Source organism: Oryctolagus cuniculus, chromosome X, assembly GCF_051225735.1.
Source record: "Oryctolagus cuniculus isolate XC-2025 breed Fujian yellow rabbit chromosome X, ASM5122573v1, whole genome shotgun sequence".
Taxonomy (NCBI): Eukaryota; Metazoa; Chordata; class Mammalia; order Lagomorpha; family Leporidae; genus Oryctolagus; species Oryctolagus cuniculus.
Genome location: NC_142888.1, coordinates 89,303,580 through 89,315,599, shown reverse-complemented (window position 1 = coordinate 89,315,599; position 12,020 = coordinate 89,303,580). Strand labels below are relative to the sequence as shown.

Here is a 12,020-nt window from a genome sequence, read left to right as displayed (position 1 = left end):
AGATAGCAAGAGACCCTGCTAGTGGATTGAAGGGAAAAAGGAAGACAGACCACTGGTTTTTCAAAAAGCAAAGCAAACTGAAAGGAAGATGGAGGTCCTGATAGCCCCAATAAGGGAATAAATAGAGAGTTTTTCTCTGGAAAAATATATGTATAAAATATTTAACTGACATTAAATATTAACAATGAATTAATGAAAACACGAAACCATTTTATTTATGTAGGAAGTTTTTCCCCTTCTTAAAAAAGACCTTTTAAATCCCCAAATCACTTCAGATGAGATCAGGGCAGAAAGTAGTGCGAGTCTGTGGAGGGGTGACGTGACCTCTGAACGAGCCTCTTACATCACCCCTGCTAATTCACTGTGGTAAGAAGGGCCCGCATTTACAAATTCTGTGATGGAATGGATTGCTAGGTATCAGATGCTCCCAGTGAGCCCCAGCATTCCCTCAACCCCTGTGCATATGTGAGATGGGTGAGGAAAATGAAAGCTATTTGCACCTGCTTCTGGCAGCATGCGTCTCCCTTCTCTACATGGGAGCTGGGATGGGGAGGGATCGTACCTTCCACCTGGCATTGCCTCTGAGTAGCTTTGTGAGCTCCTTTGGGCTATTATGTTGGTTGGTACTTTGGCTTCCTTGACTCCCAGCACCAGCTGATGCCCTGATCTGAGTCCCAGTTGGGCAGGCTCTATTGCTCAGTACTGTAGCTGTCTCCAGGGCATTGTTCTTGAGACTTCCAACAGGGCAGATTTGTGCAGTTGGCCCATCTGGACAAGATCTCTAACAAGTAGAGCTCTGTGCAATAAGCTCATCTCCATAGTCCACCCCCCGCACCCCCCGCCCTCGGGCTGCAGCAGCCTGACACCCCAGCCCCACCATGGAGAGTATCAAAGAGATACTCTCTGCTCCTTTCAAAGGGGTATTGCTGTGGCATCTCATTGATTGGCACTACCTGGGCAGAAATAGGAAAACAGACTTTCTGCCCTTCTCAATTCAATGTCCTCACTTCAGCCAGTTCTTTAGTTTTGAATCTTTGTGTTGTGAGACTGATAATATACCAGTAAAAGGAATTTCTGGTTCAGCGACCCTGGTCAGCCCAGAATGCTCTCCTTGAAACGAAAGGACAGGCAAGAGGCGTGTGTAGAGAGCAGGAAATAGCAGCCAAGCTCAAGGGGAACAAGGGGAAAGAGAGCCATACTCTGGGTTTGACTATAGACATTGCTTTGACTATTGGATTTATTGACTTTCAATTTGGAACACTGTGTGGAGGGAGGCAGGGAGGAGGAAAGGGAGAGGGAGAGGGAGAGGGAGAGGGAGAGGGAGAGAGAGAGAGAGAGAGAGAGAGAGAGATTGGGCATACATAGTTAATTATTCCAGGACTGGAAAGAAAAATAAGATGTCTAAGAGATCATTTGGTCACCTCTGTCTTTCTGCTGTTAGCCCCCCACTTTGTTCTCTCCTATTTCTGTTCCCCACAGTGAGGTCACTTCGAAGGACCCAGTGTACCAGGCCCACGATTCCCCATGACCCGATAGTATGTCAAGCCTGAAATTGGGCTCTTCCACACCAAGTCTGTATTCTGACATTTACTATAGCTTCAACCAACTACTCTACTTCCTCCCTGCTCCTCATCATGGAAGCAGAAGAGAAGCAAGAGAAGGGTGAAGAAACAACTCAGACTCGTGGCTCTCTAACTGCTTTAGCTACCACCCTGGCAGTGGCCCAGCGTAAGTGTTCTCTGTGTGTCTACCTCCTTCCCAGGTGCCTCAAAGCCCATGCTATCCTGAACAGGGTTGCGTGGCACCATTATTTGCTTGCCAAAAGGAGATGGAAGGGCAGGTTGTAAATGAGGGGCCCTAGAAAACAGACTTTGGAGAAAAGGAAGAAGTAAATGACAGCCCAGCCAACAGCAGATTCTCTGAGGATAGGTTCTGTAGTCTAGTACTCCTGGATCCTCCTACCTTGGCTCTTACTTTTCCTGAGAGTTTTCTAGCATCATCAAGTAAGTTTATTAAATAATAAGCATTTCTTCTCTTTTTATAGTCCCCAGCAAACCCTACCGCCATGCTAGTTAGGGGACAGAAAAAGAAATTCTGAAATCAGAGAGTTCGGTAGAATCTGAAGCTCTTCCTGAGAATTCAAGATTCCTGCCCCAATTCTGACACTTTGGGGCTTCCCAAGAAGACTCAAACACCGCTCTGTTGGCACATACAGCAAAGTCCTAGCCCATTACTCTTCCAGTGGAAGGTGCGGAACCTGTGACTTTGCCCTCCTGTCACCCCAAAGAAGCCTGACAGGGTCACACTGGGCTGCCCTTGTGGATGGGAAAGATGCCCTATTTGATCCTGCTGTAGGAGGGACCGAAGACAGGGCAAAATGCAGACCCTGAGTCAGAGGTGGCAGGGTGAGAAGCAGTGCAGATTAAGAATGACAAATGTCAGAATCTAGTAGCAGTTGGTCTGACTATTCTCTGGAGTATTGGAAAACAGGCATCAAAAGTTATCCTGGTCCCAGGGACATGGTCAAAGCTTAGTCTCATGAGCTATGGCAAAGTACGGAGAAAATCCGGATTAGGGTAAATGAGCCATCTTTAAGGACAGCCATCATGGCACCATGCAGTATAGGCCCACATAGCTCTGGGACTGGTAGTTTACATTTTGAGTGGGAGATTGGGAAGGAACTGTCCAAGCCCCTGAGGGAGTCTAGGGGAAGAGGAAAGCCCACCCAGGAGGAAGCAGGAAGCCAGCAGCTGGATGTGATAGCCCCCACCCTATTCACAGTGCCTGGTGGATATCTTCGGACCGTAGCACTTTATATACAACCCAGTAGAAGACATTGAAGATGAGGAAAGTGAAAGGGAAGACAGCCCGGGATATGGTGTCAATTCTTTTGGCTCGGTCCACATAGAGTTTCCGCATGGTTTCTCTCCCCCTAAGAAGAGGGGCTGGAGGTTGGGGGCTATACATGCCAGAACCTTCCATCGGACCTCCATCCCTTGCCTGCAGGCAGTGGCCCAGGCCATAGCCACGGAAATAGAAGCGACTTTCTCGGATGATATCTTCCTCCTGGAATAACAAAGAAGACAAGGCAGAATTTGAGGTCAAAGTTCTAAGGAAGTGAGACAAAGAACAGACCAAACAAAACATCTCATAGGTGGAGCTGTGCGGGCAAGTTGGCTTGGTACACAGACCTCCTGTGCTCTTAGTTATGTTCACAAAATTACTCATGAGATAGATAGATACCAAGCAGTTATTTGTGGTGTGTATAGTATATGTTATGATTCCATTTGCAGATAGACCCTGTGCTGCAGTTTTTCTTTTTTATTATTTACTTGAAAGTCAGAGTTACGCAGAGAGAGGAGAGGCAGAGAGAGAAAGGTCTTCCATCCGATGGTTCACTCCCCAATTGGCCGCAATGGAGCTGTGCCAATCCAAAGCTAGGAGCCAGGCGCTTCCTCCCGGTCTCCCATATGGGTGCAGGGGCCCAAGGACTTGGACCATCTTCCACTGCTCTCCCAGGCCATAGCAGAGAGCTGAATGGGAAGTGGAGCAGGCACAACTTGAACTGGTGCCCATATGGGATGCTGGTGCTTCAGGCCAAGGTGTTAACCTGCTGCGCCACAGTGCTGGCCCCCTGAGCTGAATTTTTTAAAAAAGATTATTTGAAAGGGGGAGGATGAGAGAGTGAGAGTGAGAGTAATAGGGCACTTCCATTCACTGGTTCTCTTCTCAAATGCCTCCAGCAGTCAGAGCTGAGCCAGGCCAAAGTCAGAAGTCAGGAACTCCATCCAGGTCCCCTGAGTGGGTGGCAGGAACCCAAGGATTTAGGTTATCCTTCTTTGCCTTACCAGGCACATAGCAGAAAGCTGGATCGGAAGTGGAGCGGCTGGGACTAAGACCAGCATTCTGATATGGAATATGGACATCCCAAGTGGCAGCTAACCTGCTGTGTCACAACGCCAGCCCACTGAGCTGCCTTTTTGGTTTTGTTTTATTTTTTAAATGATTTATTATTTGTTTATTTTGATGAAATTTATTTATGTATTTGAAGTGCAGAGTGACAGAGAAAGGGGACAGAGAGGGAGGGAGGGAGGGAGGGAGGGAGGGAGAGAGAGAGAGAGAGAGAATCTTTCATCTGTTGGTTCATATCGCAAATGGCAGCAGCAATGCCCATGTCTGGGCCAGGCTGAAGCCAGGAGCCGGGAACTGGTCCTGGTCTGCCACATGCATAGCAGAGGCCCAAGTGCTTGGGTCACCATCAGCTGCTTCACAAGCACATTGGCCAGAAGCTTGATTGGAAGCTCAGAGACGCAGGGCCTCAACGGGGCACTCCTATACGGAATCCAGGTGTTTCAAGCGTTGGCTTACTCCACTGAACCATAATGCCTATTCCATGAGCTGCCTTTTTGAAATGTGTACGATAATTTAGAGCTCTCCAAAACCCAGTGAAGTGCTATCCACTGTGAGAGGGACATCTGAATGTCAAATTATCTCTGACTGGTAATAAACAGAACAAGGAAACCATAACACAGTGAAGCTAAGATATTTAGATTTGATTAATTTGGATTTTAATGACTTTCAAAAGCTTTAGATAGAATGAGTTTTCTTTGAATATAGTATCTTTTCAGTTATCTTGACTCAAAGCTGAAAATCCTCAAAGTTTAAAATAACCTAGTGTGTGATCCAAATTAGAATAAGATGATCCCTCCATTGCAAACATATGTGCTTCTCAGCAAACCAGCAGATTTGACACAAGGGTCAGCATATCCAGAGAAATGCACCTTTCATTCATGTACAATATGTACATTATAATAAACACTAACACCAAAGAGGTATATTTTATATAAGTACTGCGCAAACGGTCCATTTATCCAGTAGTTGGTTGACAACTTTAACTAGCTGGTAGATAGCTGGGAACAAAGACGTAGGGACAGAAAGATAGAGATAATAAAGATAGAGACAGAGGGGAGAGAGAGAGAGAGAGAGAGAGCCAGAGAGTGAGCCAAAAAAATAGAACATTAACTAAGAGGCTCCAAGGCCCCCACTCAGAGCCCATTTATTCTTTTTATAAAATACAAATAAGTCTTATTTTACCTACTTCTAAAGGCAAGAGTTGAGAAATATTTCCTTCAAGGGTGGTTAGAATTTTTTTTTCAATATAGGTGGCCTTGGAATGAAATCTTCGGTTATCTAAGGAAACACCTAAAGTGATTTCACCTATAGTGAAATGCCCATTTGTAGGTTAATACTGAACTACCAACCTGACACTTGCCCAGGTTTCAGGGGGTACTGAAACTCAGATCTTTCAGTGTTCAAAGTGGGGGAAGTCTAACCAGCAAGAGTTAGTTACCCTATAGCTCTCTGAGGCCTTTACTATTCATTATAAGACCAAGGTACATGTATATTGTATGGCTATGGAATATAGCATGTAGAAAAAGTAGATTTGTACACCCCTGAGTAGTTAGAGGGACCTCCACAGATTTGGCAACATGTCAGAAAGCATCTTTGTAGGCAAGATATTGGGTGAGGAAGGTACAGTAACCCTTTATTACTACATCATGAGAAGCTGACCTAGCATCTTGCAGGCAGGCCTGTTACCGGGCATCCAGGGCAAAAACGCTCAGGTCAGAGATTGACTGGCAGATCCCATCCATTTCTCTGCTACCTGTGGGCTCAAAGTGTAAGCTTGGGAAATGGCAGTGGTCGTGCTCACTGAGATGTGTCCAGTGCCTGGAACCTAATCGGCTCACGGTAGGTAGCTGCTGAATCAATGAATAAATGAATGATTTTAGTTTTTGAGAAGCCAGCATCCTCTCAGAGTCTCGGACTGCAAACCCTGCTCAGAAGAGAATCTTACTCAGTGATAAAGTGCTTGGCAGGAAAATGGGTAACTTCTGGCCCCGCCCTGCACACTGGTTCCATGGCCTTCAGCTTCCAGAAAGGGAATTGCACTTTAGGCACAGGAAAGACTCTCTAAGTCTGACCACCTGACGGCTTTGCTGTCAATCCTTGATTTTTCCAGAGGTTTTGTGGAGACATGGTACCCACGCAGGCCGAAGACAATTCACTATTGTAGTTGCACTACACCGGAGTTGTAGTGGCGGTGATCCGAGCTCTCTGCCCAAAGTTGCTTATTTCCATAGCCTCTTTCACCAAAGGCCCTGGCTTACCTCACGTGATCCTAATTCACTTGCACACTGTTCCTCTACAGCGCAGGCTTTGCCAGGCCCATTTATGAGATGCAGAAACAGAGGCCAAAAAAAAAAAAAGTCTCCCAGGAGGATAGCCCAAGTGCTTGGGCCCCTGCACCCACATGGGAGACCAGGAGGAAGCACCTGGCTCCTGGCTTTGGATCAGCGCGGTGCACCGGCCGCAGTGGCCATTGGAGGGTGAACCAACGGTAAAGGAAGACCTTTCTCTCTCTCTCTGTTTCTGTCTAACTCTACCTGTCAAAAAAAAAAAAAAAAGTCTCCCAGGGAATTTAGAAATGAAGTGGGCTAGAAAATGACTTTCTTGCTTTCCACTTCAAGGTCTTTCAGATCACACTGTTCCCCACTGCTTGCTCTGATGTCCTCTGCCCCCCCCCCTTAGAGAATAAAAGCATGGAATGTAGATGTTTGAAAAAAAAAAAAAAACTCTGAAGGAAAAAGTTGGATCCAACTGCTATTTCTGTTTCTATAGATCCAATTATTTCCCCTTTTCTCCAATCAGCAGGCTCTAGTAAATCTAAAGGGAATTATTTGGAAATCTTTCCCCAGCTGGAAAAAGCCATTTCGCACAGGAGGGAAAATATGGCCAGCAGAGTGAGCCGCTCTTAGTTATTTTTGATTTTAATATATTTTAGCTCTTGTAGTTGGGGGAACAAAGACAAGTAGCGTGAAATCCAGAGGTGAGAGGGTGTCCTGGATTTGGTTATTATCTATTTAAACCAAATTCTGAGGGGTGTGTGTGTGCATGTCTGCATAGGCACCTGTTTGTCTTGGGGAGGGACAATGGAGCCTTAAATACCACATTGTGATTTCTGAGGCTGTTTAAATAGAACTCATTTTCCAGCTATCTGGGATGGGGGAGGCAGTGAAAAGGTAGACAGAGAAAGTAGTCCAAAACTAAGCTGGGGAGGGAAGGCATAGGGTAGGAAGTGAGGCCTAGAGATGGGGCAAAGTCACATGTATTGAAGTGAGAGAGGCTAGAAGACAGGAGATTGGAGAATAGGGGAGGGTGCAAGAAGAAGGAGAAGACACGAGCAGAGTTCTGAGACCAAGCCCCTGAGAGCACCTGGCAGTATTTTGACATTTATTCCAGTTCTCAGGTTATTCTGTTCATAAAGGCAAGACTTTCTCTGTGCAACTTCAGAGAGAGAGAGAGAAATGCGAGCCTTTACCAATCAGCCTGCAAAAGTTGGTGGGCTGGGTTACATGGCTACTGTGTCCATGTCCTGGGGCTAGTGCCTGCTGAGATGACAGGGGTGGGGGGGGTGGGGGGGGACCTTTGCCCTTGCCTGTGATGCCTGTAGATTAGCTGGAAATGCAAAGCAGAACTGTTATGGAAAACATTCAACCACTTTTGACAGTGGAGTGGAAAGAAGAGTGGTTGAGGAGAGAAGAGAGATTAAGCTTAGAGCTCCGTGGAGAGCTGGCTGGCTCCTGGAAGACGCCTAACCTGCCCTCTAAAACCATATAGATTGTCCCTCCTTCCCTGACAGTGCTTCTCTCAGGCTGAAAACTTCTGCTTCTCCAGCTGGAACACTAGAGAGGTTTCTAGAATTTTATTGACCAAGAGAGAGGTTTAGAAATGTATTACTTTCCATCAACTATTTTCAGCCTGCTTGGTGCCTCCAAGATTCTGGCTACTGTTCCATTGGGATGGCAATGGCTTTAGGAGACTTGAAAAGGGACATAATTACTGGAACAGGTGTGAATTTCAGGTTTTACTCACATCAATAATAAACCTCAGCCCACTTTTAGCCAGTCCTTAGGGTCTGAAGCAATAATCAAGCACTAGTTATGACACATCCCACTATGAGCTCAGGATCAACTTATATATGAGCAGGAGAGGATAGGCTATGGACAGTTGGAGGTTGGGTGGGTGTAAGGAAGGATTCGTCCTTTTTCCTTCCTTCCTTCTTTCTTCTTTTAAAATTTATTTATTTGAAAGGCAGAGTTACAAAGAGACAGACACAGATCTTCCATCTGTTGGTTCACTCCCCAGATGGCTACAACAGATGGAGCTGGGCTGATCCAAAGCCAGGAGCCAAGAGCTTCTACTGGGTCTCCCACATAGGTGCAGCGCTGGCACCCTGTTCTTCTTTTTCAAAGCAGGCATTGAGAAGTCATCATGATCAAAAGTCTTATAAGGGCAGAATTTTTGGGAGCCTGCACTATGGCATAGAAGACTAAGCCTCAGCCTGCAGTGCCGGCATCCCATACTGTTGCTGTTTGGAGTCCTGGCTGTCCCACTTCCCATCCAGCTCTCTGCTAATGCGCCTAGGAAAGCAGCTGAAGATGGCCCAAGTGTTTGGGCCCCTGAACCCGTGTGGGAGACCCAGATGAAACTCGTGGCTCCTGGCTTCTGCCTGGCCTAGCCTCAGCTGTCGCGGGCCATTTGGGGAGTGAACCAGTGGAGCAGATGGAAGATCTCTCTCCTTATCTCTCTGTATCTCTGCATTTCAAATAAATAAATAAATCTTTTAAAAAAGAATTTTGGTACCTACAGGCAGTTTTGACACAACTAAAGAAGAGGTAGGGGACAGTTAGCTTAGAAAAAGGGAGCATCCTTTTTTATTTTTTTCCCCTTCTGCCAAGTCTATATTTCTCTAAATCTGAGAATGAGATAGGAAAAGCTTTAAGGTCCTTTGAAGAATGAGTCCTTCTCAAGGAGATGCAGTTGTAGATCAATCCACTAGAGGGTGTGTTGTCTAGTGCCTAGCTAAAGGAGTAAAGTGAGGCAAGATTTGATAACTTTAGAGAACCCCCTAGATGAGCCAGAAGCCCTGCCTTCAGCAGAAACGGGCCTTAGCCAGGAACATGAAACCATGGAGATAGTTTGTGAGATATTTTTAGTGTGGGCATATGGTAGAGGTGCCCCTGGAGCAGCAGAGGTGGGAAGTGGGATGTTGGGCAGAATGAAGAGTCCTTGTGTTACTGTGGCCCAGGCAGGCTAGGGCCAGGGTAGTAATAGGGGGTTCAGATCATTGCTTCCTATCCTCCAGAGGCTGTTTAATTCACTTGCTCCTCTGGTTTTAGAGCCTCTGGATTGGGCAGAAAACATGGAGCCAGAGCTCAAGACTCTGATGATTAAGCAACCAGTATGCAGCACGGCAAAGTCTTTCAGCTTCGCACATAATTGGATACTTGCTACTGTAGGGGCAGCCCAGGCACCTCTGTTGTCATGACAACTTACCTAGCACCTATTGTCTGGGCAATTGAGGGTAAACTGCCTCTGTTGTCATGACGACAAGATTCCTCTTATATTTCCCCAGGTGATCACTCTACTGTAGAAGAAATGGGGTTAACAAACAAGGGTGAGGGAGACCAAAAGCTCATGCCCAACAACTCTGATGCACCCGATGAAGATAAAGGAGAAGAAACCCAACAATCCAACAGCCAGAAGAGGCAAGCAGCTGTTTTTCAATTCCAGCTTAGTTACTGGGACCCCCTCCCCACAACCATGATGCCTCCCTAGAAAAGTACCATTGCCTGACTGTTGAATTCTTAATTACTAATTAGTGTCTGACAACCTAGAGCACCTTCCTCCAGGGTAGGGAGAGAGCCAGGAGCAACCATTATAACTGCTTAAAGGATTCTCATATTAACTAATTTGATAAGGTTCTAATACCTGCTAATACATTTTCAGTGCTTACTTTATGCCAGTCACTGTGTCCATGCTCTTAAGCAATCTTCTGCCTTACAGTGATTAATGTCCCAAAGGACAGAGAAGGAACAAGATTCAAAAAGGTTAAAGCACTTAGCTCAACTGTGACCAGCCTGGGACAAGAATTTAGGGTTCCTGATTGCCTGTCTAGTCCTTGCAGCCCTGGGTTGGGTCCTGGCTTATGGGAGGAGGAGTAGGGAGGAAGGAGTCCAAAGGAGAAAGAAACTGGGCCTGACCCTAGTTGTACTCACCATGCGTTGGCGCCTCTGCCTTCTTCGAAGTCTCATGAATTCCTTATGCTGACGAGAGACAAAATTGACAGCAGCATACTCCAGCAGGGCAGCAAACACGAAGAGCAGGCACACGGCCATCCAGATGTCGATGGCCTTCACATAGGACACCTACAACATCCATCGACAGAGTAGTCAGCCTTCTTGGATTCCTTCCATGGCCCATCCAGTGGATTTCTAGCCCACATTGATTGCCTGCTGCTCTCCAGCGTGGTCCTGAATTTCTTCTAGTTGTTAAAGATGCTTACCACAGTATGTCCTGTTGTCTGAAGGAACCATGTCAAAGAAGTCAGGCTATGCATGATCCTTCACTCTCTGCACTCTCCACCCTCTATTTCCACCTGCCTTTCCTCTCTACATTTCTTTTCTTTCCTTTATTCTTCTTGCATTTCTGCTTCTTCCTCTTACTATTCTTTTCATGCTTGTCTTTTCTGATTCCTTTCCTTCAATAAACAGCAACGAACATGAACACTGTGTTCATTTGCCCTCTGTTATCTCCTTGGGTCCTCACAACCTAATTGGGTAGATAATCTGGCAGGCATCATGATTCCCATATAAGACATGTTGAGATGCTTAAGGCTCAGAGAATAAAGGTCTTACCCAAGATCACCCAGTGAGAAGATGGTGTTAGTACTTGGCAGTTCTGGGATTTCAACTCAATGACCTTACAAGTTAACTAGGCTGCTGTCTCGCTGGCAGACTAGGGACTCCACCTCTGTTCTTCCCTTTACCTTGTATGTTTTTTCCTGCTGCTCTTTGTGAGAGGCCCTGCTGAGGAATTGAGTACAGTCATCCATTGGGACCTTATCTCACCCTGGAGAGGAGAATAGGGCGGAGATGCTGAAGAGCGCTACATAGCTGCAGTCATGATACTTTGCTAATTGCAAGGCACTATTGGCATCCACCTGGTCAGTGCCTAGTGCTCTCCTTTCATTACCTGCCTCTAAGTACCTTTCTCTCCCTTCTTGTGGAGGTTGAACATCGCCTTCTCCTGGAACAAGGTGGCAGCTCGGTAGGGCCAGGAGGGAGGAGGACATAGCTCATATTCGAGCTGTTTTCACCTCTTCAACCAAATTAATTGACTCCCTACATAGTTTTGAGCTCTGGGCCCCAGAGAGCTCCCCAGCAGAGATAGGGTTCATGACAGGCAACTTCTTTCACCAGCTTCTGCCATGGTGGGCAGTGAGGGTGCTGCAGACGCCAGGTCAGGAGATGGATTCAATGGATACATCCTGTACCTCAGTGGTTCTTGACTGGGAAAACTTTACCCCTCTCCCAGGGGCACTTGGCAATGTTTTGATCACACCGTTTTGGAGCAACGGTGGCTACTTGCATCAAATAGGTAGATGCAAAAGATGCTGCTAAGCATCCTGTAGGGCACACAACAAAGAATTATCTGACCCCAAGATAATAGTAATAAGGTTGAGACATTCTGCTCTAATTCTTTAAATTCCACCAAGGTGGTGTTACTGGGTTACTGATTAGATATACTTTAGTCAAGTGTCTCCATTTTTCCACCTAATAAAAGGGAATTCTGTTTCATTCCCCATTTCCCAGTTCCACTGTGCCCCTAGGAATATATCTTCTATGAATATTGATAATAAGTTAACCACAAGGGAGGACCACAAGGGCTTTGGATTATCAAAGGAAAGGACAGCTTAAACACTAGGAAAGTCTTGCTAATGATGAATGTGTCAATAATACATCTTTAAAAATCTCAGAAATTAGGGATGACATTGTGGCATAGTGGGTAAAGCTACCACCTGTGATGCTGGCATCCCATATGGGCACTGGTTCAAGTCCTGGCTGCTCTGCTTCCAATCCACCTCCATGCTTATGGCCTGGGAAAAACAGTGGAAG

At 46.2% G+C, this 12,020-nt stretch overlaps 1 protein-coding gene and 1 long non-coding RNA gene across 4 annotated transcripts in view; one reads left to right on the top strand and one right to left on the bottom strand.

Moving 5' to 3' along the window:
* The window catches only part of LOC138847691 (uncharacterized), a 36,308-nt gene that overhangs the window by 17,168 nt on the left and 7,120 nt on the right, over positions 1 to 12,020 (top strand). Inside the window, exon 2 of one of the 2 annotated variants that reach the window (XR_011385627.2) lies at positions 1,480 to 3,029. The exons of the other annotated variant lie outside the window; for it this stretch is intronic. This is a non-coding gene — a long non-coding RNA (uncharacterized LOC138847691). Of the gene's footprint in view, positions 1 to 1,479; positions 3,030 to 12,020 lie in introns of those variants that run through there. 2 annotated transcript variants of the gene reach the window in all.
* The window catches only part of LOC100349444 (glycine receptor subunit alpha-4), a 28,234-nt gene continuing 16,454 nt past the window's right edge, over positions 241 to 12,020 (bottom strand). The window contains exons 8-9 of one of the 2 annotated variants that reach the window (XM_089324499.1): positions 10,122 to 10,271; positions 241 to 779 (exon numbers count right to left, since the gene is read on the bottom strand). In XM_089324499.1, the coding sequence (XP_089180625.1) occupies positions 690 to 779; positions 10,122 to 10,271 (240 nt within the window). In that variant the 3' untranslated portion in view covers positions 241 to 689. Of the gene's footprint in view, positions 780 to 2,775; positions 3,067 to 10,121; positions 10,272 to 12,020 lie in introns of those variants that run through there. The other variant, XM_070067158.2, reaches the window with a different exon arrangement.